The 27,062-nt window shown below is 50.3% G+C and overlaps 1 protein-coding gene and 1 long non-coding RNA gene across 6 annotated transcripts; one reads left to right on the top strand and one right to left on the bottom strand.

The window, feature by feature from the left end:
* Window positions 1-1,993: 1,993 nt before the first annotated feature.
* Window positions 1,994-26,945, top strand: LOC310689349 (zinc finger protein 783-like). Of its 5 annotated transcripts, none has more exons than XM_083466962.1 (9): window positions 1,994-2,066; window positions 4,143-4,248; window positions 6,057-6,128; window positions 6,325-6,714; window positions 11,753-11,879; window positions 12,596-12,709; window positions 13,369-13,485; window positions 15,363-15,476; window positions 24,762-26,945. In XM_083466962.1, exons 4-9 carry the CDS (start codon window positions 6,340-6,342, stop codon window positions 25,772-25,774), a joined length of 1,860 nt encoding a protein of 619 aa, XP_083323088.1. In that variant the 5' UTR covers window positions 1,994-2,066; window positions 4,143-4,248; window positions 6,057-6,128; window positions 6,325-6,339; the 3' UTR covers window positions 25,775-26,945. The 5 variants fall into 5 exon arrangements, with proteins under 5 accessions (XP_083323088.1, XP_083323087.1, XP_083323091.1 ...); XM_083466965.1 differs by lacking the exon at window positions 24,762-26,945 and adding an exon at window positions 18,376-19,858 and having other exon boundaries at window positions 1,996-2,066; XM_083466961.1 differs by lacking the exon at window positions 6,057-6,128.
* Window positions 4,142-5,236, bottom strand: LOC310689608. The gene is made up of 2 exons (XR_014517554.1): window positions 5,037-5,236; window positions 4,142-4,274 (listed from the first exon to the last, which is right to left on the bottom strand). It is a non-coding gene; the product is annotated as an uncharacterized lncRNA (long non-coding RNA).
* Window positions 26,946-27,062: the final 117 nt, after the last annotated feature.

Raw genomic sequence — 27,062 nt, 5'->3', positions numbered from 1 at the left:
ACATATACTGCTATGGTGGTGCTATGAGGTTCCAGATACTGAAAAGGTTGCCAACCAATTCTTCCCTGGAGCCTCTGAGGGTGAAATAAAGGAGTGAGGAGCTTTGTGGCGGCTTCATACTTCCTTAATTCCAGTTCCTTAGTCCTCTGGAGTGCTGATGGGAGACAGCAAGGATGTATAGCTACTCTTGGCCAGGGTTTAGCAGTGAATGATTTATGTTCCGCCTCTGCAGCCGGAGGCAGCATGTCTCTGAATACCAACTGCCAGGAATCACAAGTGGGGGGTGACACAGGAGGCACCAATGGCCACCAACCGAGATGTGGCAGGGAAGACCCCTTTCAAAGCCACCCAGTGCGAGGCCAGAGGCTGCCAGTAGGGCAGGGTCACTGGGACTAGCGTTGACAGGTAGCTGGCTCAAGAAAGCTACCCAGAACCGCTCTGCTGCTGCAGGAGTCTCATTTTGGGAAGGAGGTCTTACTTCACAGTGCATAGTTAATCTGTGGAACTCCTTCCCACAGGAGGCGGTGAGGCCACCAACTTGGATGGCTTTAAAAGCAGATTGGGAAAACTCATGGAAGAGTGGAGGGCTCTTGATAACTACTACAATGCTTCTGAATCTCAGTTTCTGGAAGGCACAGGAGGGAGGGTGGGCTCTTGGGCATGGATCCTGCTTGCTGGTTTCCCTTTGGGGCACCCGGTTGGCCACCGTGAGAACAAGGGGCTGGCCTGGCCAGGCTGTTGGCATGGTGCTGTCTCTAGGCTCTTCTTAGGTTTTACGGAACCTCCAGTTCCAGAGGCAGTCAGTGTTTCCCAACCTTGGGACTCCAGCGGTTTTTGGACTACAACTCCCATCATCCCTAGCTACCAAGACCCGTAGTCTGGGATGATGGGAATTGTAGTCCAAAAATAGCTGGAGTCCCAAGATTGGGAAAACACTGATTTAGAGCTTTTGGTTCCTGGGGATATTTAGCCAGCGTGAGAACTAGATGGGCCACTGGCCTGATCCAGCTGGCCTCTGCTTATGTTTCATCTTCCCAGAGCAGCGGGGAGGGCCTTCCTCCCATCGCACCCGCTCCAGGGGACAGCAACCAGCAGAAGAGCAAAATTTAAAAATTCCTTCCAGTAGCACCTTAAAGACCAACTAAGTTAGTTCTTGGTATGAGCTTTCGTGTGCATGCACACTTCTTCAGATACACTGAAACAGAAGTTGCCAGATCCTTCTATATAGTGAGAAGGTGGTGAGAAGGTGGGGAGATTGGCAGATAGCTGAGATGAGCCTGTTGACGACTCTTAACGACTGCAATAGGTCTTACAAGGAAAGGCAAGGGGTGAGAAGGTGAAAAATGGCTTAGTCATGTATAATGAGATAAGAATCCAATGTCTTTGTTCAGACCAGGTCTCTCCATAGTTTTAAGTTTGGTAATGAGTTGCAATTCAGCAGCTTCTCTTTCCAGTCTATTTCTGAAATTCCTTTGTAGTAAAACAGCTACTTTGAGATCTTGTATAGAATGTCCTGGGAGATTGAAGTGTTCTCCTACTGGTTTCTCTGTTTTGTGATTCTCACCCCTTGCCTTTTCCTGTAAGACCTATTGCAGTCGTTAAGAGTTGTCAACAGGCTCATCTCAGCTATCTGCCAATCTCCCATTCCCACCACCCTTCTGAGTAATACCCCTCCCCACCTTCTCACTATATAGAAGGGTCTGGCAACTTCTGTTTCAGTGTATCTGAAGAAGTGTGCATGCACACGAAAGCTCATACCAAGAACTAACTTAGTTGGTCTTTAAGGTGCTACTGGAAGGAATTTTTTTATTTTGACTATGGCAGACCAACACGGCTACCTATCTGTAGCAGAAGAGCAGAAAGCGAACTGTCTCCCCCTTGCCATGAACTCCTCCCTCCGCAGGTGGCGCTGCGGCGCCTCCAGCGCACAGGAAACCGGGTATCTCTTTCCTCCTTTCCCCCCTCCGCTTCCTCCTGGCCGCCGCGCGCATGCGTGCTGCTGATTCCCCACTTTTTAAAAAACAGAACCGCGCATGCGCGGCAGCCGTGTTAGTGAGACGGCTCTGGTGGGTACCTCCTCCTCCTCCTCTCTCCCCGTCTCTTCCTCACCCCCCTCATTCCAACTGCGCCCCCCCACCCCGAGACCCCCGCCCCGACAGAAGCCCCCCCCAGCCCCGCCGCGCGTCCCCTCAGGAGGCCGCCGCGTCTTGCCCTCCCCTCCCCCCTTGCGATAGACGGAGCCTGATTGGGCCGCTCTCGGCTGCCCCGCCCCCTTTCCTCCGGGGGAGGGGGAGGGGAGACAAAAAGCCCTGGCCGGGGGGGGGGTGTCGTCGAGGGAGGGGGCGCCGCCGCCTGAGGTGAGGCTGGTCTGGTCTCCCCCTCAGGGGAGAAAGGGAAAGGCAGCCCGCCCAGTCCCTTGAAGGGGCCTTCTGGGGAGGGGCCCCCTCGAAAGAGTGGGGGGGGCGTTGCTGGGTGTGAATATTGGGGGGGGGGGAGGCTGGTGGTGTGTGTGTTTTTCCCCTGAGGGGAGATATGGAAGCGCCGCCTTGGTTTTTTCTGTCAGCTGGGGCGGGGCTCCTCGGAGGGGGGAGGGGAACATCCAGGGGGAGGAGAGGGAGGGAGCGACGTTGTAGGCCTTGGAGAGAGAGAGAGTGTGTGTGTGTGTGTGTGTGTGCAAGATGACTGTTTGTGCAGGGAGAGGGAGGTGGGGAGCCAGGGAGGGGGTGGGGGTGAATGAGAGAGGGAGAGAGAGAGAGAAAGGGAGCTTAGTGCTGTTGGCCTAAGAGGGACTGGCTTGTGTAAGTAAATGTAAGTGTGCAAGATTGTTGTAAGCCAGAAAATAGCTTACAACAAGATGACTGTTTCTGCAGGGAGAGGGAGGTGGGGAGGCAGGGAAGGGGGTGGGGTGTGTGTGTGCATGAGAAGGAGAGAGAGCTTAGTGTTGTTGGCCTTGGAGGGTTTCTGTGTGTGTGTGTGTGTGTGTGTGTGTGTGATGACTGCTTGCTTCTGCCTGGCAAGGGAGGGGGGAAGGTTGGTTAGGAGCATCCCTGGTGTGTGTGTGTGTGTGAGAGAGAGAGAGAGAGAGAGAGAGAGAGAGAGAGATAAATGCTGCCCTGTGTGCTTAGAAATACTGCTTGTTTCTGCATGGCACAGAGGGGGTGGGGGGGGTTCTTGGTCAGTGTGCTTTGGGGGGGGGAGTTTGCAGTGGAGGAGGGATTCTTTCTCCATGCAGCTTCCACGTCCAGAAGGATGTGCTTACTTTTTGTATAATGGGGGTTCTGAAGGACACAAGGAAAGGGTGGTTATGTCCTCAGTGTTCTGCTTTGATGGGAGACTCATCTCTTGGGACCGTTCTTGCGGAAGTGCACGGTGCCCAGATGTGCAGGCCTGAGGAGTTGCAGCTAACATCCCTTTTTGAGACGGGCTGCGGCTTAGTGCAGGGTTTCTGATGCAGAGGCAGGATCTCAAGGCTGGGAATAAACAGCCTCTTAATTTGAAAACTGTCACTAATACAGAGTTTTTTTCTGTACCAAGGAGCCACCCTTAAATAACCATCAAGATGGAATCCCCTTTGAACAATTTGTCTTCTCCCAGGACAGCCTTCCTCACCTTGGTGCCCTCCGAAGTATTTTAGAGTACATATGAACATTCTGGTTGGGGCTGATTAGAGTTTTAGTTCATAATATATCAAGGGCACCAGGTTGGGGAAAGTTGTTTTAGGTTGACCAGATGGAAAGCAAGACCTGGATTTTGTAGTTATTTATTTATTTGCTTGCTTGATGACATATTTAAGTGAATTAGTTTGGGATCCATCCATTTGGATGCAGAGTGGCTTAGAATTCTTTAAAATAATTATGGTAATTTATATAACACTTTTCTGCCAATATGCTTAATGGTTCTCCCCCACCCCCCCAAAAAAGTTCACAGCAAATACATTCATCCTAATAGACAAAATACTATTAAAAATGGGATTTGGGGGAGGAGGGGAAAATTAATTCACTTACAAATCCTTAGGCAATGTTACACATTTTCTACAGTCACATATGGAATAGCCACCGCAGGGATGTGCATGGGGGTGAGAGATGGCAAATGACTTGAGCTGAAATGATGGAGCGGGCCTTGGTGTCTCTTCTCTTCCACAGATGCAGCCAAGTTGCATAGAAAAGAGAGTTGTGGCTGGTGCAGCTGTCATGTAATAAGGAAGAAATCTGCACCTACTGAAATTATCTCTTTTACCAAGTATTCCAGGTAAACAAGTTTTGTTGTTGTCAGAGCTGCTTCCAGATCCTAGCTCACAGAGGATCACGCTAGCCAGCGGTCACTTTGTAAAAGTCTTTATTGAGTTACAGTTTCCATTCTCAAGCTGCTGCGTGCAACTCTACGTCTTATGGGTTAGACCGGCGAAGCTCCGTCTGAGTCTCCGCCCCCTGTACACCAGCTAAATGCCCTAGCCTTGCTCCACCTTTTCCGCCTGACCGTTCTTCTCTGGGTCCCTCTGCCCCCCGTGGTCTCTTCCTTCCGGGACGCTTCTGACGCTGACCCCCCGGACCCTTCTGTCTCCTTGCGTCGGGCTTTAGGACCTGGCTCCCTTTCCGGGCTGCTTACTGCGCCACCTTCCTGTGCATTTGAACTTGGCGCGCGCACCCAACCTTCCACTTTCCGCCTGACCGTTTCTTCGCTCCCCGATGGAGGTGTGGCCACTCCTGACTCATCCCCTCCCTCCTGCTGCGAGCTGCCATAGCTCGATACCTGGCGCCCTTCCTCTCCACTGCGTTCTGTTGGTGATGCTGGTCCCGATTTCCAACTGCTGCTCTCTGAGCCCCCTCTGGCCCTTTCTTCCTGGGGTGTCCCCCTAGGCTCCCCCCTTGCTCTGGCCACTGGCGCCCCTTCCTGTGAATCTTCTGATTCACTGGAAAGACTCGGAGATCTCGGGTCGTCGTCATCACTCATCTTTTCTTCTGCCTCCTCCCCTTCGCTCTCTGTTTCCTCCCTTGCCCTCGCCTCTGCTCCTGAACCCCTGACAGTTGTCTTTGCACATGGTTGCTTCTCTGTTTTCTTCCTCTCTGTATTCCTGCTTTTCAAGAACCGAAACCCCTGAACAGCAAGTGTAACAAAGGAAAATGGGATGTTTTTAGTAAGATCCCTCTTAGGCCAGGACACTACGTGCTTCGGTGTCCAAACACACCAGGTGAAGAGCAGTGGAATAGACAGTAGAAGACTGGGTGAACCATTGGTCTAGCTCAGGGGTTCTCAAACTTCATCCATCTGCAGGGTTTTTTTTTGTTTTTAAGAATCTATGTAAAAGCTCATCTTTAAATACTTAGTTTATTTCTCTGCATGCATTTCTAAACATTTTATCTTAAAATAGTACTTTTAAAATGCATTTTGGTGGTGTTATTTTTTTTGAGCTAAAGACTATTGCAAAATTGGGAGAAGTGCAAACCCAGAAGATAATAGCTTTTACATCAGTGTGCTAGTCTCAGAGGTGAGAATTAGATCAGGTGGCTTTTAAAAAAGCAGGCGCCTTCTGTGCCAGGTTTTTAAAGCCTGCTGGAAACTTTTCTGTTTCACCAGGCCAATGCAGGCAAATAGGAGTAATTCCCCCGCAATGGGCTATTGATCTTTGCTTTTAACTTTTTCGTTTTTCACTTCCTAACATTTTATGCTTTTCTTGCATAGTTTTATTCCTTTTTTTTACTATTGTAAACCACTGTGATAAAGCAGCACATCAATAAACAAAACTAGAATGCAGAGAAAACTGAATTCCTAGTGGGCATTAAAAGCATTTTGGTGTAAAATGTTGTTAGTAGTGTACAGAAAACTAAGGGCGGTGAGTGTGTATGTGAGAACCAGTCCTAAGGATCCCACAAACGAAGCATTTGCCAACCTGGTGCCCTCCATATGTTTTGGACTACAACTCCTGTCTGCCCCAGTCAGCATCCAGTTTGGCGAAGCCTGCATTAATGCAGCCCTAAGATGCACTTTTGAGGTGGCTTATAAGCACAAACTCAAATGTAAAACCTGTAATATTGATATAATAATTTGGTATCTCACAGGAACTTGTATCTCAGTGACCAAGCATCTGATCTGCATGCAGAAGGTTGCAGTTAAACCCTCAGCACCTGCAGGTAGGGCAAGGAGAGACTGCTGCCTAAAACTCCGCTGGTTGTTGAAGGCGATCCTGAGTTAGATGGACCTGTATGGGCTGACGCTGTATAATGCGGTTTCCTGCATTCCTTACTTGCTTGTGCTTTTGGGGCGGAGCAGACAGCAAGCCAAAATAGATGGACTATATTGATCGTTCTTCTCTCCTTTTGTAACCAGCTTCAGCGTTTCAACATGGAGCCCCGGCAGCCGGTGCCTTCGCAGCCCGAACAGAATTTTGTCCGAGATGCCAAGCAGAACATGGCCGAGCTCTCTCTGTGGACGGTGGTGGCTGCGATCCAAGCCGTGGAGAGGAAGGTGGATTCTCACGCCACACGGCTGCTGAACCTGGAGCGGCGGATGGTGACCAACGAAAAGAAATACGTGGACTGTGAGAATGCCGTGGTGGACTTTGGCAACCAGATGGAGTGCAAGTTGACGGCTCTGGGGACGCTGATCCAGGAGTACGGGCTGCTGCAGAGGAGGCTAGAGAACATGGAGAACCTGCTGAAGAATCAGAACTTCTGGATCCTGAGGCTCCCTCCAGGCTCCAAAGGGGAAACCCCCAAGGTAAGGATACTTGGGGAACACACTCTCTATCTCCCCCCCTTTTACAGCATTGTGAAAAGTTCCGCAGACTTGGAGATGTGCTATTATTAAAGGCTGCCTTCCAGATCATCAGCCAGCAAAACCTTTGTTAAGTAGAAAGGTCTTTCAGGCTGTCGGTGCGCCACAAACAACTAGCTCATGAGCCCAAAGTCTTGAAAACTCGGTTAAGATAAGAACTATACTTGGCTCTGGTGGAGATGGTGAACTGTGCTTGAAGGCTGTCAAAGGATGGAGGAATTCTCACCCGAGAGAGGAGAAATGTGTGGTTCTGTGGATGGCCCCCAATATGCAGTCCACAGTAAAGAAGCGAACAGTGTCAAAATCTGCACAAGTTTATAGTTATGCCCACCACAGAGAGGCTAGTAAGACGTCTGTATTTATTTTTAAGGCTTGCATTATGTGACAACAGAGCATTGATGTTTGCACGGCCTTGCTTCTCACTACTTTGCGGCTTCGATCCTTGCATTATTTTTTAGGTTGCCATTTCGAGTTCTTGTTTTTTTTTAATTTACCTTATTCTAGATAGCTTCTGGCAAAACTCCATTACTGTTGAGTGTTAGGTGGGAGGATTTGTGGAGGGCTTTTTTTGGGGGGGGGGGGGAGACACCAACATGGTTTGAGTGTTTCCTTAGCTCATCTTGCATGCTTAGATGCTGTTTGCCTGACATTATTGGAATAGTTGAGAAATGCCTTATTTGCTCTTCTAAACTAGTGGAGAAACTTGTTTTCTGTTCAGCTAGTGCGTCCCCCAAGCTCTGGAAATTACGGACACATCTTTTCTTATTGTCCTTTTCCCATAACGTCCACGGACGAATAGAGTAGTGTGGTCCAGCTATGCCTATTGGGATTCTCAGGTACCCTAGAGAATTGTTGTGAGAGCTGTTAAATAGCATAGAGAGTGCTTAAGTAACTGCAGTAGCTCACCAAAGAGGATAAAAGGCTGATGCCTGCCTCTGGACATGCCCCCTTCCCACCCAAACTTCTAGGGTAAGATGCTATAATGTCAAATGAGCTTTATGAATATCTTACCCTTAATCTTCATGAAGCAAGGGGTTAATCGCTGCAATATATACAATACTGAATATAAGTGGAAACCAGCTTTGGAGATCTGGGAGACAGATCTGGGTGCAGGGATATCTCAGCAAAAAATGGAAAGCCCTTTGGAACAAGAAGCTATTTAAGACTGCAAAGATATATGAGAATGCCTAAAAATGCATAATATTCTTGGTACCTTGCACCCCAGAAGCGTCAATCCAAATGTTGGAGGAAAGATTGTTCAGGATTAGGTACATGTATCCATATGTGATGGGGGTTGTAAGGAAATTAAAAGAGTTTGAAGTATTCTTGGAACGTGCTGAAGCAGTTGACAAGTTGACAAATGACCTTCATGGGCATTCTTAATAACTTTTGATGGAAAGAATGAGATGGTGCCATTTAAAGATATGCTGCCTTTTTATTTGTGGCTGCAAGACAGGTAATTGCAAAATATTGGAAAAGTAAAAATGGAGGTCCAGCACAAGAGTAGTATTGTTACATTTGGCAAAATGCTTTGGCAGAGAAACCGACTAAACAGATCTGAGCTTCAAGGTTGCCTGAATGTGAGGGTGACTTTGCAGTTCAGTGGTATAGTTTTATTCCATGAGCTAATAGACAAGGTGGTCTTTGGAATCCACCACCCACACTTCGGACTCTTATGGACTGGTCCAGTGTGATAGATAAAAGATACTCCTTTTATACTCTGGAAACTCAGATTGCTTTCCGCCTACATTTATATTGCGAAAACAACATCTTGAATTTTTAAAATATAAACCAATGGTTTTTTAAAAAAGAAAAAATACCTATGCATGGGAAAGGTGTCAGTACAGTGCAGTTTCCTTTCGAGGGAAATGATGGGTTTGGAGGCACTGTTGAAGTTGAGCTGCCAGCTGCCCCTAAAGTGACTTTAACATCAATTAAGACTTAACAGACTGATTAAGACTAACCAGCCAAATCTCTAAAAGGAGGTAGCAAAGAGGTGTCTTAAGCTCTATTGCTTCAATTGCACTGGGGGCACAACTTTCAGTGGCTCTGGGAAGAATGCAGGAATGGAATTGCCCTCATGTTCCTGGTCGGCCATTCCTCTGACATCCACTACAGTACAGGCAATGGTTTGCCACCTGAAACAATGATACTTCATTGGATAGGGTCATTGCCCTGACTGGAGATAGTTGCTGTTTCTGGAAATGTTCCATTTTCCTTCTTAGAAGTCTGGTGGATCAATCTTTGGATTTGGGCAGATCTTCTTTGGGTGGGTTATCTTCTGGGTTGATCATCCCAAGAGAACTCAGCTTCTTCTCTCAGTATCAATGGTGCAAATTTGCTTATAGGTTGTGCTTTGAATTTGGTTTTCTGTAGAACTTTGAAATGTTTGTCAGGGAGCAACGTGGGGTCAGCAGGTAGGTCATGACATACCTGCCCTGTGGAGACCTGAGCCTTTTGCCAATGCTACCTGACTATTACCAAGCGTATGTCCATAACCATGAGGACTAGAAACTTCACCTGAAAAGTACAGCCTGGTAATTTAGGTTCTACTCAGGATAACTACATAGGGCATGTATACTACATAGGGCAGAGGGTGATGACAAGAGACAGACCGAGGCAACGTTGTATGTGTCAGCTGTGAAGCCCACTTTCAAATTCTGCTCCCCCTTGGCTTGTTTTTTTTGGGGGGGGGGGCTCCTGTTGTTGTTTCTTCAGTTTCTATACTTCCCTTCATCGTAGTATCACAGGGCAGTTTACAATGTAAAAGTACAAAAATACATACCACAGTAACAAACAAAAACAGTTACCCCCCCCCCACAGTTTAAAAGACCATAGATAGGTTAATTATCCGAAGGCCTGGGAGAAGAGGAATGTTTTTGCCTCACGCCTAAATGTATGTGACAAAGATGCCAGGTGAGCCTAGGAAGGGCATTCCACAAATGGAGCTACTGCAGAAAAGGCCCTGCTCCAGACCTCTTACAGAGGAGGCACATGAAGAAGGGCCTCAGATAATGAGCTCATGGTCTGGGTAGGTTCATATGGGGAGAGACGGAACTTGCGGTACTGTGGTCCTCAGCTTCTTAAGGCTTTATAGGTCAAGACCAGCACTTTTGAATTGGGCCAGTGCAGTTGGTTCAGGATCGGTGTTATATGCTCACACCGTCTTGCCCTGGTGAACAACCTGGCTGCTGAATTTTGTACTAGCTGAACCATCTTCAGAGGCAGCCCCACATACTACGCGTTGCAGTAATCTATCCTAGAGGCTAGCAGAGCATAGGCAACAGAAGTTAGGCTATACCTGTTCATATTGGGGTACAGCTGATGGCGCTCTGTGCCACTGAGGCCACCTGAGCCTCAAGCAACAGCAATGGATTCAGAAGTACCCCCAAGCTGCATACCTGCTCCTTCAGAAGGTGTGTAACCCCATCAAGAGCAGGTGACCTCCCATCCATTCGGTCTAGGGAACCGCCCATCAACAGTGCTTCAGTCTTATCTAGGTTGAGCTTCAGGTTGTAGGCTCTCGTCCATTTAGTTACTGAGGCAAGACTGCCACACCTGCAGATGGAAAGGAGTAGAGCTTTGTGTCATCAGCATAAAGGAGGAGTGGTTTTGCCAGTGCCTCCTTCAAGCAGGCAGGGACTGTCGGATTCTTAAGCCTCAGTCAGAGGTAACTGGCCATTCTCCAGGCAACAGGCTTGAGATCCTTGTTGACCTCCCCGTCTGCGTCTCCCGGCAGGATACAGGCAAGGTCACGATCAGCGATCCCACTCAGCGTGAGAGGGACACACCATTCCTCCCTCCTCCCTGCTTCCCTCAGGGAGGGGAAAGAGACAGACAGAGATCTATTTACATGTCTTTATTTCTGTCTTTGCAGCAGTACAGAGAAACACGTCTGCACTCTCCAGTCTCCCACAGTAGAGAGTAAAACTCCACCCCTGTACTTCCAGTACAGGTCAGATGACACTCTGAGCTAACATCCGGTGCTCAGTGCAGTGAATAGACTGCCCCTTTGTTCCAATAGTACAGTCCCAAACATCAACATCCTGTTTTGCATTCCAGCAACTTGCAGCTCGCTCTTGCATTGCTGCTTTTTCCTGACAGGGACTGCCCCCTCTTGCATTAATCACCTCCCTGGCCCAGTCAGCTGTCCCTCCCTGCTAGTCTTCATCAGCCAAGAGGGGCAAGGGTCCAGAGCGCAGGTGGTCGCCCTGACGGATCCGAGCACTTTGCCCACGTCCTTGAGCCTTACTAACTGAAACTCATCCAATATAATAGGACTAGACAGTGCTCTGGGTAACTCTTGAGATTCATCTGCTGTAACAGTGGAGTCAGGGTCCCAGCGGATGCAAGCGATTTTATTCTCAAAATCATTTGCAAATAAGCCACAGCGAGCTACCATCAGTTCTGTCACCACCTTTGGGCCAGACGGTGAAAGGTTCTTAGGCACTACCTAAATTATTATATATTGAAGTGCCACCTTTTTGCTCAGATCTTTACAGAGTAACAGACAGGCAGTGGGAATGGAGCTATTGCATTGAATCTGGTAGTTGCTAGATTGCTTCTTAAAAGCTAAATTCAACAAAGTTTCTAGGTGGAGATATTTATCTGTCTGTATCTGGATTGGATTTGAAATTGCTTTTATACATGCAGATGTATTGCATATGGTGTTATTGTATTGTGAAATCACTTTGAGACGTTTCATGGGAACTCTATACGTACGTTAAATAAATAATAAGAGTTCGCCTCATACTGTTTTTTTCTTCAAATCTCTAAATGTTGGTTGGGGAGGGGAGCATAGGAATAGCTGGTGAGTCTTCTTGCTGAGAAGCGATAGGCTGTGCACCCTTTCAGCTTCTCTAGACCAGAGCAGTAACATTCTGGCCCTGCAGAAGCTGATGGATTTGGAGAGAAAAGGGGTCCAGGTAAGTGCCAGGCACTCACCCTAGAAGGTCTAAGTCTGCGACTGCTGTGATTCCAGGTGCCGGTGACCTTTGAGGACAACTCCGTCTACTTCTCAGAGCAGGAATGGGGGAACCTGGATGAATGGCAGAAGGACCTCTACAAAAACATGATGAAGAGCAACTACGAGTCGTTGGTCTCACTGGGTAAAGAACTGGTTATTGCTCTTTTTATTAGCGGCTGATGCAAGTCATGAGGCTGTCTCAAGTGGTTTTTTAAAATATCTATCTCATCTGTTACCTAAGTGTTTGCCATATACCCCGTCATGGGGTGCAAATAATAACATTATTAATCCCTGTTGCTGAAAACTGCAGAAGGGGAAAGTGCAATTGCATTCAGGTCCTGCTTTCGGGTTTCCAACAGGCATCTGATTGGCCAGTGTAAGAACAGAATGTTGGACTAGATGGGCTGTTGGACTAGATGGGCCGAATGGTGGGCTGGTGTAAACACACAGTTGCTGTTAACCACGTTTGGGAGTCACTGCTTGATTTTCTGCAAGTGATAAGCTGTGTGATGGTGTGGGGACTGTGCTGGAATGCTCTGCAGTGTCCAGGACCTTGGAAACAGCCAACACAAAGCAGGGGTGACTGTGGGGAAGTAGCTGAACTCCACGACCTCCAGGACTACTGCCTGTTCAGGGATACGTTCTCAGTCTCTCCTCACCTCCCCACTTTGCCCTTCCTTTGTGCTCTGAAGCACCTCAGGACCTGCTCACGTAACTTCTGTGATGCACCTGTCATCTGGCGTGTCCCCTGCGGTGAATTTTCAGTGGGTACGGTAGTGCTGCCAGCATCTCCCTTAATCCTGTTCAGTGCAGCAAGTGGGCTGAAGGGGTGTTCTGTGTTTTCTCTTTTTCCAACAGACTATGCAATTGCAAAACCTGACCTTCTGTCCCGGATTGAGCAAGGCGAACGTCCCTGTGTGGAGGAAGAGGAGGTCCCTAAGGAGAAAGAGATTTCTTCAGAGCCCAGCCCAGGTAAGCAGCTGGAATCCCAGAAGGGTTTGGGTGGATGAATAGGATGTACGAGGCTGTCTTAACTGACCCTTCCATCTCCAGTGAGAGCCAGTGTGGTGTAGTGATTAAGAGCGGTAGTCTTGTAATCTGGGGAACCGGGTTCGCGTCTCTTCTCCTCCACATGCAGCTGCTGGGTGACCTTGGGCCAGTCACACTTCTGTGAAGTCTCTCAGCCCCACTCACCTCACAGAGTGTTTGTTGTGGGGGAGGAAGGGAAAGGAGAACGTTAGCTGCTTTGAGACTCCTTCGGGTAGTGATAAAGCGGGATATCAAATCCAAACTCTTCTTCTACTCTTCTTCTTACAACTGGGATTCTCCCCTCCCACCCACTAACTTCAAAATGTGCAGGAGATTTTCCTCTCTCTTCAAGAGGGGTCTGCCAGGCCTCCCATGTCTGAGGTTCACCTTGGTGGTGTGGGCCGCAAGACCTGTGGCCCAGGACAGGGAAGTCTTGTGCATCGGGCATTCTTCCTGTTACAGCAGAGCGGAATGAAGGCCATCTTTGTGCTCCTTTGGGGTTTGCGATCGAGTTAAATTGAAACAGGCTTAGCAAGTAGTTGCAGCCTGGTCCAAAGTGGCTGACGGAACAAACACCCTCTCGTTCGTGTCTCCCCAAACAGAAGCCTTGGTTTTTAGGCCTGGCCTGGCCTGCCAAATGGAAGGGAGAGAAAATGCACATGTCATTGGAGACCAGGAGAAAGCAGAAGGAAGGGCAGCTCCGAGCGACCACAGTGTAGGTGAGTGGAACCTGTAGGTTAGGCCGTTTTTGTCCAGAGTATTTCAGGGTTTCAGAAAATACAAAATCCGCTCGGAAAAGAATCTTGACTAGATTCTCCTCACGGTTTTTGCAATGGGGAAAAAATGTTGAAAAGTAAAACCTAGAGGGACGCAGCTCTTGCAGCAGGGTCTAAGAAAACTTCCCCTTCGCACCCCCCCCCCCAAACATGAATGCTAAATATTTTCAGCTGGAATTTAAAATAGGGTTTGAATAGTTGGTCTGAAACATCGTGGGGAGGAACTACTAACCCCGACGGCCATGCCCTGCCTCCACAGGCCGCATACCAGTTGCTGTCGTCTGCAAGAGGGCAGAGGCCTCTTGTGCAGTGGCGTAGTGTGGGGGGTGCAGGGGGGGGCCGGCCGCACCGGGCGCAACATCTGGGGGTTAGGGTTAGGGGGCGCAAATCCACGGGTTAGGGGGCGCAAATTACTTGCCTTGCCCCGGGTGCTGACAACCCACGCTACGCCACTGCTCTTGTGCTTGGCTCCTGCTTGCTGGCTTCCCATGGTGGGTGTCTGGTAGGCCTCTGTGAGAACAGGATGCTGGGCTAGACGGGAAGTTGTACAACTTGTATGCAGTGAGATTACACGAGCACCCCCCCCCCACTCAGCTCTCTTAGTCTTAATTCCCCTCGTTTACTGACGCACACCCACCAAACCCGAAAGTCAGTTGCCCTGTTGTTATCTTTTCATTCAGCAACCTAACAGCCCACAGATAGAAGCTGTTCTTTACCCTGTTGGTGCGACTAATCCTGCTTCTATATCTTCTGCCCGAGGGCAGGAGATCAAGAAAGTGCTGGCCAGGGTGTGAATCATCCCTGAGAATTTTTCTCACTTTCCTGAAAGTACAGGTTCATTACTACATTGACTTTCAATGTGGTTCAGCAGAATAAAGAGGCAACAGAGTTTTCCAGCTGAATGAAAAGCCCTAGATGCTCATATTGGATAGTTTTTTTTGGGGGGGGGTTGTATTCCTTTTAAAACTATAGCTTATTTTATGGTGACTGGGAGTGGCCGCTGAGACCATATAACACCGGTCCTGAGAGACCTGCATTGGCTCCCAGTACGTTTCCGGGTACAATTCAAAGTGTTGGTGCTTTAAGGCCTTAAATGGCCTCTGTCCTGTGTACCTGAAGGAGCGTCTCCACCCCCATCATTCTGCCCAGACACAGAGGTCCATCACCAGGGGCCTTCTGGCAGTTCCCTCCCAATGAGAAGTGAGGTTACAGGGAACCAGGCAGAGGGCCTTCTCGGTAGTGGCGCCCACCCTATGGAACACCCTCCCTTCAGATGTGAAGGAAATAAGCAGCTATCCTATCTTTAAAAGACATCTGAGGGCAGCCCTGTTCAGGGAAGTTTTTAATATTTAACGCTGTACTGTTTTTTACACTTGATTGGGAGCCGCCCAGAGTGGCTGGGAAAACCCAGCCAGATGGGCAGGGTATAAATAGTAAATAATAATAATAATAATAATAATAATAATAATAATAATAATAATTATTATTATTATTATTATATTACCACACACCTGCAAATTGCCTTGACACACATATAAAAGGTGATTCATAAATAAATAACAATAAAAAACAGAGGGGTAAAAATGCCTTCCTTTGGTCTGCCAAGGGCCCTGTTCATGCCACCGCACAGTTGGAGGGCAGTGCCAACCCCCTGGCAGGATCTGTGCACCCTGTATCCTGCCAAGGTGCTTTCTGAAGTCCTACAGAGACTCAGCCAGGTGATGCCCATGTTGCTGCCCTAAAGTGAGTCGGGGGAGGGGAGAGAGACTAAATTGCCCCAAGTTGAGCTTTTCTCCTAACTGCTCTTTTCATTGGCACAGACTATGGGGCTGCCGGATCTTCCTTTGGCTCTCCAGGGAAGCGGGAGCAAGAGGTGAACCTCGAGGGTCCGGAGGGCACGGAGGAAGGCGAGCTGCGCATCAAGCCTCGCGCTGGTGAGTGTTGCACCTGGCGCACCTGGGTGCAGGAGGGGCGGTGACGTTGCAGAGGCGCTTTGCGTTTGGAGCGGATCAGGCTGCCAACCCTTCCAGCTGCTACACTTGAGGCTGAGGAACATGTCCGAGCAGAATGTTGTTCTCCCCAGCCCATTTAGTGCCGCGGCTGTGGGTCCTGTGTCGAAATGGCCACAGCTGAGCGAATCTGCATTTGCAGCGCATGGTGTTGAAGTCAGAACCTGGAGCAAGCCAAGCGCCTCTGGTGCTCCCTTCTTGTATCTTGAGGGGGCTGTGTTTTATGGGGTGTTCGGGTACCTTTGGCCCACTGGGGGAAAGGGCCTTCTGCTTCAAGGCTCTGTTTGTGATGACGCTTTATGGCGTAAAAAGGGTCTCTTTGTGTAAAGCAGGATAAAAATGTCACTGAGCTACACCTACTGTTTCGTGTTATTCTCCCCACATCAAGTTTGCAACCTCTGTGTGAGGAGCTGCCTCCTTGGTAGAACTCTGTCCTGTTGGGCAGCTTCCCATGGCCCTGTGGCCTCACAGAAAGCGTTTGTTCTTGCTGCTGCTTCACGGCCCACCTGCCAGGCAAGGGGAGCTTCCTAGCCCCTGAGTCAAATTACTCTCGACCTTAACATAAGACTGAAGATGGGGCAGCCGAGGTTTTCTGCTGCTCTGGAGGGGAGGACGCAAACCAGGGGGATTCAAAGGCGATTCCAACCAAACATTAGGAAGGACTTTTCTGATATTAAGAGCTGCTCGGCAGTCAGACAGACATCCTTGGAAGGTGGTGGACTTTGCTTATTTGGAGGTTTTTAGACAGAGTTTGTGTGGCCATTTGCCGGGGATTCCTTTGCTGTGATTCCTGTGTTGCAAAGGGTTGGGATAGATGACCTTTGGCATCCTTTCCAACTGCTGTGATTCCACGATGTAAGACACACCATGCTAAGGGCCAGGGAAGAGAGTAGTACAGGAAAACTCTATACGTTTCTCTGCTTCTTCAGCCCATTGGTTGTACCTCTGAGCCACTTCCCACCAGTACAGAGTCTTCCTCCTTCTGTTTCCCACCCACCCAGCAAGCCCCCTTTCTGTGAATTCTGTTGTAATGTTCAGGATGAACTTGTGTCTTCTGTATTGCTGGCTAAAATATTCTGAGTGCTTCCTCCCCGCCTTCTCTTTTATGCAACAAATCACACTTGCAGTATTCACAGTGATATTTAGCCACCGCCCCTCCTAGCGGTGATGTTGGCCCTCTCCACATCACCCGTGTGGTCTCCTACCCTCCACCACTTCTTGTATGGTGTGCAAGCAAAATGGTCTGCTCCTGTTAAAGCATAACTCCTGCCTCGTGGTATTCTGGGCCCTCATGGTAGCTTACATCCATGACAGAGCGATAAAAGTACAAAGAACCAGAATGCGCCGGTACCATTAAAAGAAAAATACAAAGCAGCAACATCTCAGAAAGGTTCGGATGGTCTCATCTTGGCCACCTGTGTGCTGCCTTCAGTCTACTGATCCAGCAGCCTTGAGGAGGGCAAATGCGCTTGTCCTGTTTGACTAGCAAAGGACGAAGGAGAGCCAAGACCTGCTTTCAGGAGCCGTTTTTGTAGTGGAGGCAATCCAAGCCCTGGGTCATTCTGGCGCTGGCCTTGAGTGCCCCCCTGCCCCCTTCACCCGAGAATGGCAAGGAGACTTGGAGGGGCACTGAGGCTCTGGACGTGGAGAGGGGGAGAGGCTGGTTTAGAGCCCACCTGGACAAAGAAATGGGCTGCTGGAAGGATGAGCAGAGCTGGCTGGCTGGCGAGGCTGAGAGGAGACGCTGAAAGAGGGAGAGAAAGAGAGAGAATGAGCACGAGCCCTTCATGTAAGAACACAGCTACTGCCTGTCCCCCTTTCTGACTTGTCTCCTGCTCTCACCTGGCGGCCGTTTGCTGCTAGGCGGGGGCGAGTGCTGATCACGTTTCCATGCTTTCCTTTGCTCTTTCGAACTGTCAGTCGCTTGTATAAATGTACCCCGAATGTGGCTTTCTTCTAGCGTATGGGGGGGGGGGAGAAGGCAAGTGCTTTCTTGTCCTTTGACTGAAGAATATAGTAATTTCAGGGGTTGGGCACCTGCAATGCATAAACTGAGCAAGGGTCAGAAAGATCCTTTTGAGTGCACACTAGAGAAGCACATTTTATAAGCTCAAGCCCTGTAGTCTGTAGCCTGCTAGACAAAGGAGTCCAGGGACTTGGAGCTGAAAGTGCGTACGGGTGAGAGCAGGCCTTCTGTGGCTCTCCAGAGCAGAGAGGACTTCCCAGGCAGGGTTGACGTGAGCAATGGAGAGCAGCTCATGAACATTGCAGGGGGTAAGACTAGATAACTCTTTGGGTCTCTTCCAACTCTGCAATTACATGATTCTAACGTTTTTTGGGAGAATGGAGAGCAAGGCATAATGGGGCTTGTCAGCTTACAGACCTGGTTTCTTAGTTTAAAGTAAGTGCCAATAAGACTTTTAATAATGTGTGCAAATGCCCAGTCAGGCTGCACCAACCAGAGAGTTGCCTTGTTGCTCTTTGTACACATTGCCTGATGGAAAAGGGACTCTGTCCTCGTGACGTGGTGCAGCAGAGAGGCCACGCTGGCCGCGGCCGCCTTGTGCAGTGGTCAGGCAGGAGTGCGCTGACGACTGAGCAAAGCGGGTTCCTGCAGAGCCACTCTGGGTCCTGCCCCCGTCCTTCTGCAGAACAAGAAGGGTGATGTGATTCTTTAGGCATCCTCCCTCTGAACAGGCAGGAGAAGGTAGCTGGGCAGAAGGTTGTAGGTTTCTGGCTCACTTTTTAAGAAACGGATGTTGCGCGTGTTTGCTGCTTTGGAGAAGAAGCATTGCACCAACGCTCTTTTCTTTCAACCCACCAGATGACGGGCTGGCCTTCAAAGCAGAGGTCCTGCAGGCCCAGAAAGCGCTGTGCGAGAGCTTGGGGCTGCAGTGCACCGAAGACGCCGTCCTCCACGGCCCCCACCCAGGGGCTGCCTCCCTCGGGAGCCGCTACAGCGCCCTGATGCACCAGCGGAGGCACCCGGAGAGCCAGGCGGACGAGGCCCTTCCCGGAGAGGCCAGCTTTGGCGGCGGCGGCGGCCACAGCCCCATGGCGGGCTTCCAGCGCGAGAGGCCGGGGGAGAAACTGTTTGTGTGCCCCGAGTGCGGGAAAAGCTTCCGGCTGCACAAGAGCTTGCTGATCCACCAGCAGAGCCACGCGGCGGGCGGAGGCTACCGGCCGCAGTGCGAGAAGAGCTTCACCTACAAGCAGCAGTTCACCCTCCACCAGCGCATCCACACCGGGGGCGGCGCCTACACGTCGGTGGCCTGCGAGGAGACCTTCAAGCAGAGCCACAACCTGAAAGCCCTGCCCAGGGTGCCGGCCGGGGAGAAGCCGTACGGCAGCGCCAAGTGCGTGAAGACCTTCAACCTCAAGTCGTCCTACCGGCAGCACCCAAAGGGGCACGGGCGCGAGAGGCCCTACAAGTGCAGCCGCTGCCCCGAGAGCTTCTCGCAGAAGAAGAGCCTGGTGACCCACCAGCGGCTGCACTCGGGGCGGGGCAGCGGCAGCTCCCTGGCCTGCCTGTACTGCGGCAAGAACTTCAGCCACCCCTCGGATCTGGTGCGGCACCAGCGCATCCACACCGGGGAGAGGCCCTACCGGTGTGGCGAGTGCGAGAAGAGCTTCACCCAGAAGCAACATTTGCTGCAGCACCAGAAGATCCACCTGCGGGAGCAGAACCGGCTGATGGGGACGGCCGTCCGGGAGGCCCTGCTGGACGCCATCTTCATCTAGCGGCCCCCTCCCGCCGGGGCTACGGCTCTGCAGGGAGGGACGGAAGAAGGGCAGGGTGGGAGGGGGTGGAGAAATAAGACTGTTACCTCAGAAATTGGGCCCCCAGGGCTGCGAGGGGGCTTCTCCGCGACCTCCCTCCTAGCCTGGAGTTTAGGATCCTGTAGACTCTCGGGTACTCGATAGGACCTTTTTATTTTAAGGGTGACTAGAGATTGTTCAGAGTTGCTGAAGAAGAAAAAACAGTGGCGTTGGTAGTAACAAAAAAATGCTTCTGGGATTGTCTTTTCTGTCTCGTTCGGAGTGTACCATACTGTAGCTGCCCCTTCCCACTATCTCCTCCCCCCCGCCCCCCCCCCGGTTGCCAGAGGGACATTTTCACTTCAGAATAACTCAAGACGGACGACTGTTGGCCCAGAGACAGCGCACCCGTTCACCTTTTCTGTAAACACTGATTTCTCAGAACTGAACACTTTTATATACTTTCCCCCTGGATTTTTCTTTTTTCTTTCTTTCTTTTGGTCTGTGGAAACTTAAAAAATAAATTAGAAATGTGGAAAAAGAAATTAGCTCAGCGTTCTGGTTAGTGATTGTTTTTTTTTTCCCTCTGGGGAAAACGGAAACACATGGGCACCACTTGTGTTTCGTGACATTGTGGGGTGACAGCGGCAATGAGTGAGGGCGTCTTCCCTGGCACTGCTATCTGTTCTGTGAGATCCTCACTTCTCCAGCCACCATCCACCCATGTTGGGGGTCTCATACCATCTGGAACCCTGGGAGAGGGAAGCCCCCGCCCCAGAGCAGCCTCCCCTGTGGGATCAGAGCAAGGAGGGCACACTTGCTGGCCCCTAAGGCACGGGGAATTGCACCTAATGATTGCAGCTTTAAAAATCATTATTTTGCAAACTTTCTCGAAAACCTTTAAAGCAGTTTCCAAGCAGAAGGTTGTCTTCCAAGACATGTACCTGTGTTAAGTCTTGTATGCAAGTCACTCGCATGGCATCAAAACAGAGTTGGAGAATATTTTGCAGTGCAGATTGTGCTCACATCCAGACGGTCTACTTCAACCTGAAACGTTAAGAGGCTGTCTCCAGAGTGGCTGCTGTAACTTGAGACAAAAGGGAAATTACTATCGCTAAAAACCAATATCAGTCGAGACCATGCAAACGCATCTTTCTTTGTAATTAAACATGGCGAGGCCTTCTCCAGTCTAAAGGTAAGGCAGAAGGAAAGGCTTAAAGACACTCTTGTCTCCCAGACAGCCCTTTCCTCAGCGCAGCATTTCCATAGGTTTCTCCAGATATTTCTGATCTTGCATTGGGAAATGCTCTTCTTTGAAAATCAGACCGTGAACTCCTCCGGGCAGGGAACCGTTCTTGCTAGATTTTGACACTGGATTTTTGTTAATGGGGGATTCAGCTTCTCTCAAAGAACTCCCAAGGAGGGTCATATTGCCCAGCTCCCTGCAGTACAGGATTCACAGCTAAAGAATCTGACAGATGGCCACCCAGCCTCTTGTTTCAAAACCTCCAAAGAGGAAGAGTCTACCACCTTCTGAGGGAGTCCATTCTATTGTCAAATGGCTCTTGCCACCAGAAAAGTTATTCCTAATGTTGAGTTGGAATATCCTTCCTTGTCATTTGAATCTGTTGATTCAGGTCCTGTCCACTGGAGCAATAGCAAACAAGCTTGCTACACCTTCCATTTGATACTTCCATTTGATACCCATCATTCAGCCCAGACACTGAGATCCAGCTCTGAGGGCCTTCTGGTGGTTCCCTCATTGCGAGAAGCAAAGCTACAGGGAACCAGGCAGAGGGCCTTCTCTGTGGTGGCGCCCACCCTGTGGAACGCCCTCCCACCAGATGTCAAAGAGATAAACAACTACCTGACACTTAGAAGACATCTGAAGGCAGCCCTGTTTAGGGAAGTTTTTAATATTTAATGCTGTATTGTTTTTAACATTCGATTGGAAGACGCCCAGAGTGGCTGGGGAAACTCAGCCAGATGGGCGAGGTATAAATATTATTATTATTATTATTATTATTATTATTATTATTACTACTACTACTACTACTACTACTACTACTACTTGAAGGTGTCTATCATGTCACACTTCAAGTCTTGTCTTATCCAGGCTGAGCACCCCCAACTCATGAGGCTTCATTTCCAGACCCTTTTATTGTTTTGGTCACCCTTCTCTCCAGATTATCAATATCCTTAAATTGTGGTACCCAGAACAGGACACAGAACTCAAGGATTGGTCTGATTCAGGCACAACAGAGCAGTTATCACTTCCCTTGGCCGAGACACTTGACTTTTGTTGATGCAGCTTAGAATAATAACATTAGCTGTTTTTGCTGCTGCATCACACTGCTGGCTCATGTGAAACTTGCGGTCTCCTAAGACCCCCTCGATCCTTTTCACATCCGTGTGTCAGGCTTGGGGAGTGAAAGGAAGGTGTCTGCACTGCCACCGGAGGTTTCAATATCCTGCACCTGAAAAACGGGTTGCAAGTTGGGGAAGGATCTTGGCTTAGTGATGGGAGACCTGCTTGGCAGGTAGAAGGTCTCGTGCTCAGTCTCCTGCGGTCTAAGTCAGCATCCGGAAAAGTCAAACTTTTAAGAAAGAGAAGGAAGGGTGGGGGAAGCAGGTTTCTCGCCTTATGATAGAGGAAATGGCATTGAAAAACTTCACCAGTGTCAACGGGCTCTCTGGAGGCTCACATTTTGCAGTCGGAATGAAGCCTACAAATTGGTGCCGCAATTGAGTGGTTAGGGATGCTCTGATTCAGAAGCATTTGCACACTTCCCCCATACAACCCTAGTCTCTGTCTGCTAGCCAGGCACAGATTTCACTGGGGCAAAATGTCAGGTTTTAGGGCTGGGATGGGGCAAGACTAGCTTCTCAAATCCCTGCTTGCTGTGGATATAACTGAATAAATTGCTAAGAAGTCATGCATAAAGGCATCCCTGTATCAGGAAGTTTTTTTAATGTTTGGCATTTTATTATTTTTTATATTTTGCTGGAAGCTGCTTAAAGTGGCTGGGGAAAGCCAGCCAGATGGGTGGGGTATAAATAATAATAAAACGATGATGATGCATTCGCTCCATAAGACGCACCTAGTTTTTAGAGGAGGAAAACAAGAAAATATATATACTGAACGAAACAGTGGATGTATGATTTCTGTGGTTCATGCTTTGATCACAGACATGATGTGTGATTTGGCAGTGAGTTTGGGGTAGCCCAGTTCAAAAATTCTGAGAATCCATGTGGATCCGTGCTTTGCAACCACGCTTTTGCGCCATTGCGGCCCCACGAAACAGTGGATGCGTTATTTTTTTGGTGCAGGCTGTAGCCATGGACATGCTATGTGATCTGATGGTGAATTTGGGGTGAGCCAATGCAAAAATACAGAGGATCCATGGGCTTTTACCTCCCCCCCCCCAGCCTCCTTTAACTCTAGCATCCCTTATCTCTCTCCCAATCCCACCGATCAGCTGCTTCCTTTCAACACTCCCTTCCCTCTTGTTTGCCTTAGTGTCTTTTCCTGAGCTGGAGCAGTTTTTTGCTCCTCCTTTTCTTCTAATTTCTCTCCTTATTGCTTTAGTCTTCCTGTTTCCCCCTTTTGCAAGGTTGCTGTCTTTACCTACCCTCTCCCAGGCAGCCTCCTTCATCGCTAGAGTCCCTTATCTCCCTCCCTGATCGCTTGCCGATCAGCTGCTCAGCGGCTTTGTTTCAACACCCACTTCCCTCTTTCTAAAAAAAAAAGCACAATCTGTTTTTTGCCCCTGGGCAATTCGGCTCCAGGGACCACGCATTCACTCCATAAGACGCACAGTCGTATGGAGCGGAAAATACGTTACTTCAGGCAGTGCAGTTAATCTGTGGGACTCCCTCCCACAGGAGGCAGTGATGGCCACTAGCCTAGATGGCTTTAATAGAGGATTGGACGAATTCATGGAGGAGGAGAGGGTTATCGATGGCTTATAGCCTCGATGGCTCTGCCCTGCCTCTATGGTCCGAGGCAGCAATGCTGGTTGTTGGAAACCACAGGAGGAGAGAGGGCTGCTTGTGTGCTCACACCCTGCTTGCAGGTTTCCCATAATAGGCACTGGACTAGATGGGTCACTGGCCCGATCCTGCATGGCTCTTCCTATGTTCTTAATAGCCAGAGAGAGGTGTGTGTCTGAAGAATAGTCTCCAAACGGTGCCCCCTTGTGGACACAGTGTGCCTTGCAGTCCTTCCTATACAGCCGTCCCAATGTTTTGGACTCACATCAGCCCCAGCACTCAAGGGTATAGAATCCTGCATCGGATGGGCAATATCCCCCCCATTGGGGGTGGGGGTTACCAGGCTGTGGGGAAGGCTGCTGCATGTGGCTTGGAGCAGTTGGAGGTGGTTGGCATCCATCATGGAGGTCCCAAGTCGCAAGGTGGTCTCAACTGGGGCCAGGGCCTTTTCAGTACTGGCCCCAACTTGGTGGAACGCTCTGTCACAAGAGACCAGGGCCGTGCGGGACTTGACATCTTTCCGCAGGGCCTGCAAGACAGAGCTGTTCCGCCTGGCCTTTGGTTTGGACTCAGTCTGACCCTTCTGTTTCCCTCCCCTTATGGTCTTGATCTATGGGCTACTTTTAAAATGAGGCTGCATTTTAAATTGCATTTTAACCTGTATTTTAAATTGGGTCGTCCCCCCCCACATTATGTTTTTACTGTAATTTTACTGGTGTTAGCCGCCCTGAGCCCAGCTTTGGCCGGGGAGGGCGGGGTATAAATAAAATGTATTATTATTATATATTATTATTATGATCTGTCTTGGGAGACAGTGGAGGAGTGCTCCTTTGCGGGTGAGCGCAAGCTTTTGGAAGGTAGCAGCACCTGCCGTGGCTGCAGAGACCGATGCAGGAGAGACATGTTTTGTTGTAGCCGGGGCAGATGAAGGCGTCCGGTTGTGCTGCTGCAACTGCACCAGGGTTTTGTCTCTGCGCTCCTCCCAGCGGTCATTCCTCCTCTGGTCACTGCTCTGGATGCACGACCTGACCATCTGCCTCCAAGCACTGCGGTTGTCTGCAAGGGATTCCCACACAGCAGGGTTGACGTTGCCAGCCTTCACGTCGTGTATACAGACATCTTTGGTCTGCTAGTGGGAAGCCAGCTCCCTGTAGAGAACATCCTTGGGGGTCCTGCCGTCTTCCATTCTGTATACATGACCAATCCAGCGTAGACGTCACTGAGATGGGGACGCAAACACCCTGGGAACATTGGCTTGGGAGGAGAGTACATAATAATAATAATAATAATAATAATAATAATAATAATAATAATAATAATAATAATAATAAATATATTTATATCCCGCCCTCCCCAGCCGAAGCTGGGCTCAGAGCGGCTAACAACATCTTGGTTCCGTAGGCATTCCAGATTTTCAACGTCTTCATTTTTGTCTTCCACTCTCCCCTTCCCTTGCAGACCCCCCGACGGAGAAGGCGCCGATTGAAGCCAAGCGAGATCCCCCAGTCCCTGAGCCATGGGGGCCCGAGACGTCTGGGGAGAGCGCCTTCGGGGAGAAGGGTCCTCATCGCCCAGCCGTGTGGATGGGGAGCCTCCCGGGGGAAAACAAGCGGTTCAGCCCCATTGGACTTGCCCTGGCCGAGTGGCCGAAACACAGCGGCGAAGCCAAGTCTCACCCGTGCCCAGACTGCGGGAAGAGCTACGGCTTCCCAGGGGTCTTGGAGGACCACCGGCGCAGTCGCTGCAGCCTCGCCCCCTCTCCGGGATGCCTCCCGCTGTCGCCCTCGGGCGATGGGAGCCTCCCGAGGCCTGGGCTGGGCTGCCAGGGAGAGGCAGGGAGTGCCAAGCCCCTTTCTCCTCTTCCTGCGCCACCTGGGGAGAAGGACTGGGCGTGCCCCTGGTGCCAGCAGCGCTTCCGGTTGCAGGTGAACCTTCTCATCCACCAGAGCAGCCACCTGGAGGCCGGAGGCGAGCTGGGCGGGCAGGACCGCCTGGCGTGCCGCTTCTGCCCGCGCCGCTTCGGGCGCTCGGACCACCTCCTGCGCCACCAGATGAGCCACACGGGCGCCCGGCCCTACCAGTGCCCCTCGTGCGAGAAGAGCTTCACGGACAAGAGCAAGCTGACCAACCACTACCGCACACACACCGGGGAGCGCCCCTTCCGCTGCGCCGCCTGCGGGAAGAACTTCATCCGGCGCCACCACCTGGCCAAGCACCAGCGCACCCACACCCGCGAGAGGCCGCACCAGTGCCACGTCTGCCTGAAGGGCTTCATGCAGAAGCACCACCTGCAGAAGCACATTCGCACGCACACGGGAGAGAAGCCCTACCGCTGCAGCCAGTGCCCCAAGGCCTTCTCCTCCCAGCAGCGACTGCTGCTGCACTGCTGCGCCCCGACGCAGGTGGCGGCGGCGGAGGCTGCGGGAGGAGGCGGCTCGGCGGCCGCCACCGCCCTCCTGTCAAAACATTGATGTACCTCCTGCGCCGTTCACCGGGCCAATCTTCCGGTCTCCCGTCTTCAGAAGGGGCGTGGGGAGCAGCGCCCTCAATGCCGCCAGTTTGCTCGCGAGATCCCTCGCCGGACCTCAGCTCTCCCCTGCGAGCCTTGGCGGCAGAGGGTGCGTTGCAGAGCCTGAGCTGCCATGGCAAGGCGAGCGCCTTGCAGGACAGCAGCTCCTCTGCGCCTTCAGTGTAAATGGTAAATCACATAAGGGTGGCGTTTCCCCGATGGGGGCTTTGGTCGTTGTGGTGCTAACGTGTGCTTAGAAGGGGGTTGAGCATGAATGTAAGTATTAAGAAGTCTTAAAGGTGGCCGCCAGCGCCATCTTTTCTTTTGTTTCCAAGGCAATCGCTGTTGTTGGACTACAACTCCCATCATCCGTAACTGGCAGGACCCCAGTGGTCAGGGATGATGGGAACTGTAGTCCAAAAAATCAGCCGGAGATCCAAGTTTGGCAAACCCTGGACTAGGCCCTGATATAGCTCAGGTGCCTTTTCCGGGTTAGGGTGGTCGTCCGAAAGAGGGAGGGGGATTTAGATCTGGGGAAATTTGATGTAAAATATTAAAATGGTGAAGAAGTAAGCCTGGTTACGTAAGCCTGGAACAGTGGAGAATAGGACTCGGTTTGTGTCTTGCTGCGTTTAAAAGAGCCCTATGCAGCATCTTCGTGGTTTCAAGCTCTTAATCGCAGCTGGAATGGCCAGGTGACCTCTGAAGCCACACACAACCCCAGTGAAGCGAAGCTCCTTCGTCTCTTTTCCAGATGTCCAAGAGGTTCACCATGCAGACTGGGCCACGGGACTCTTATTCAGCTGTTCTCCCATGATGCCTTGCTCCCAGATTTTGGGAGTCTGGAAAGGATAGGACCCAGGTGGGGGCACCCACCTTGCCTGAAACCTCACCCAATGGGACTATAACAACACCTCCTACAACGCGTGGCCCTTGGGACTGTGGAACTTCCGTTCTTTTCTGAAATACTTTTCCTGCATCGATAGATTTTTGTTTCTTTAAAAACCCAAACTTTTGTCCTTTAGGGGCTGGACATTCTGTGTTGTGGTTTTGGATAGATATATTTTTTCCTGATTTTGTAATCCTGCTGTAAAGGCTTACCTGGGGGGAAAGATACACACTGGAAATGCAAACGGGAGCGTCGTGTGGTTTTTCTTTCTCCTCTCCTCCTCCTCCGTTCCACATTTTCCTGTTTTAAAGGTATTAGAAAGAACTTCTGCTCTTCTGTCTTTGAACAATTCGTCCGTCCC

The sequence above is a fragment of the Podarcis liolepis genome (assembly GCF_965112155.1).
Source record: "Podarcis liolepis genome assembly, chromosome: 12".
Classification (NCBI taxonomy): Eukaryota; Metazoa; Chordata; class Lepidosauria; order Squamata; family Lacertidae; genus Podarcis; species Podarcis liolepis.
This window is presented reverse-complemented; position numbering and strand designations above follow the sequence as displayed.

Coding starts and splice junctions, on each gene's coding strand:
- LOC310689349 (XM_083466961.1), top strand. CDS start 6,340: ATGGAGCCCCGGCAGCCGGTGCCTTCGCAGCCCGAACAGAATTTTGTC. Junction 11,880..12,595: donor CGAGTCGTTGGTCTCACTGG/GTAAAGAACTGG, acceptor TTTTTCCAACAG/ACTATGCAATTGCAAAACCT. Junction 12,710..13,368: donor TTCTTCAGAGCCCAGCCCAG/GTAAGCAGCTGG, acceptor CTCCCCAAACAG/AAGCCTTGGTTTTTAGGCCT.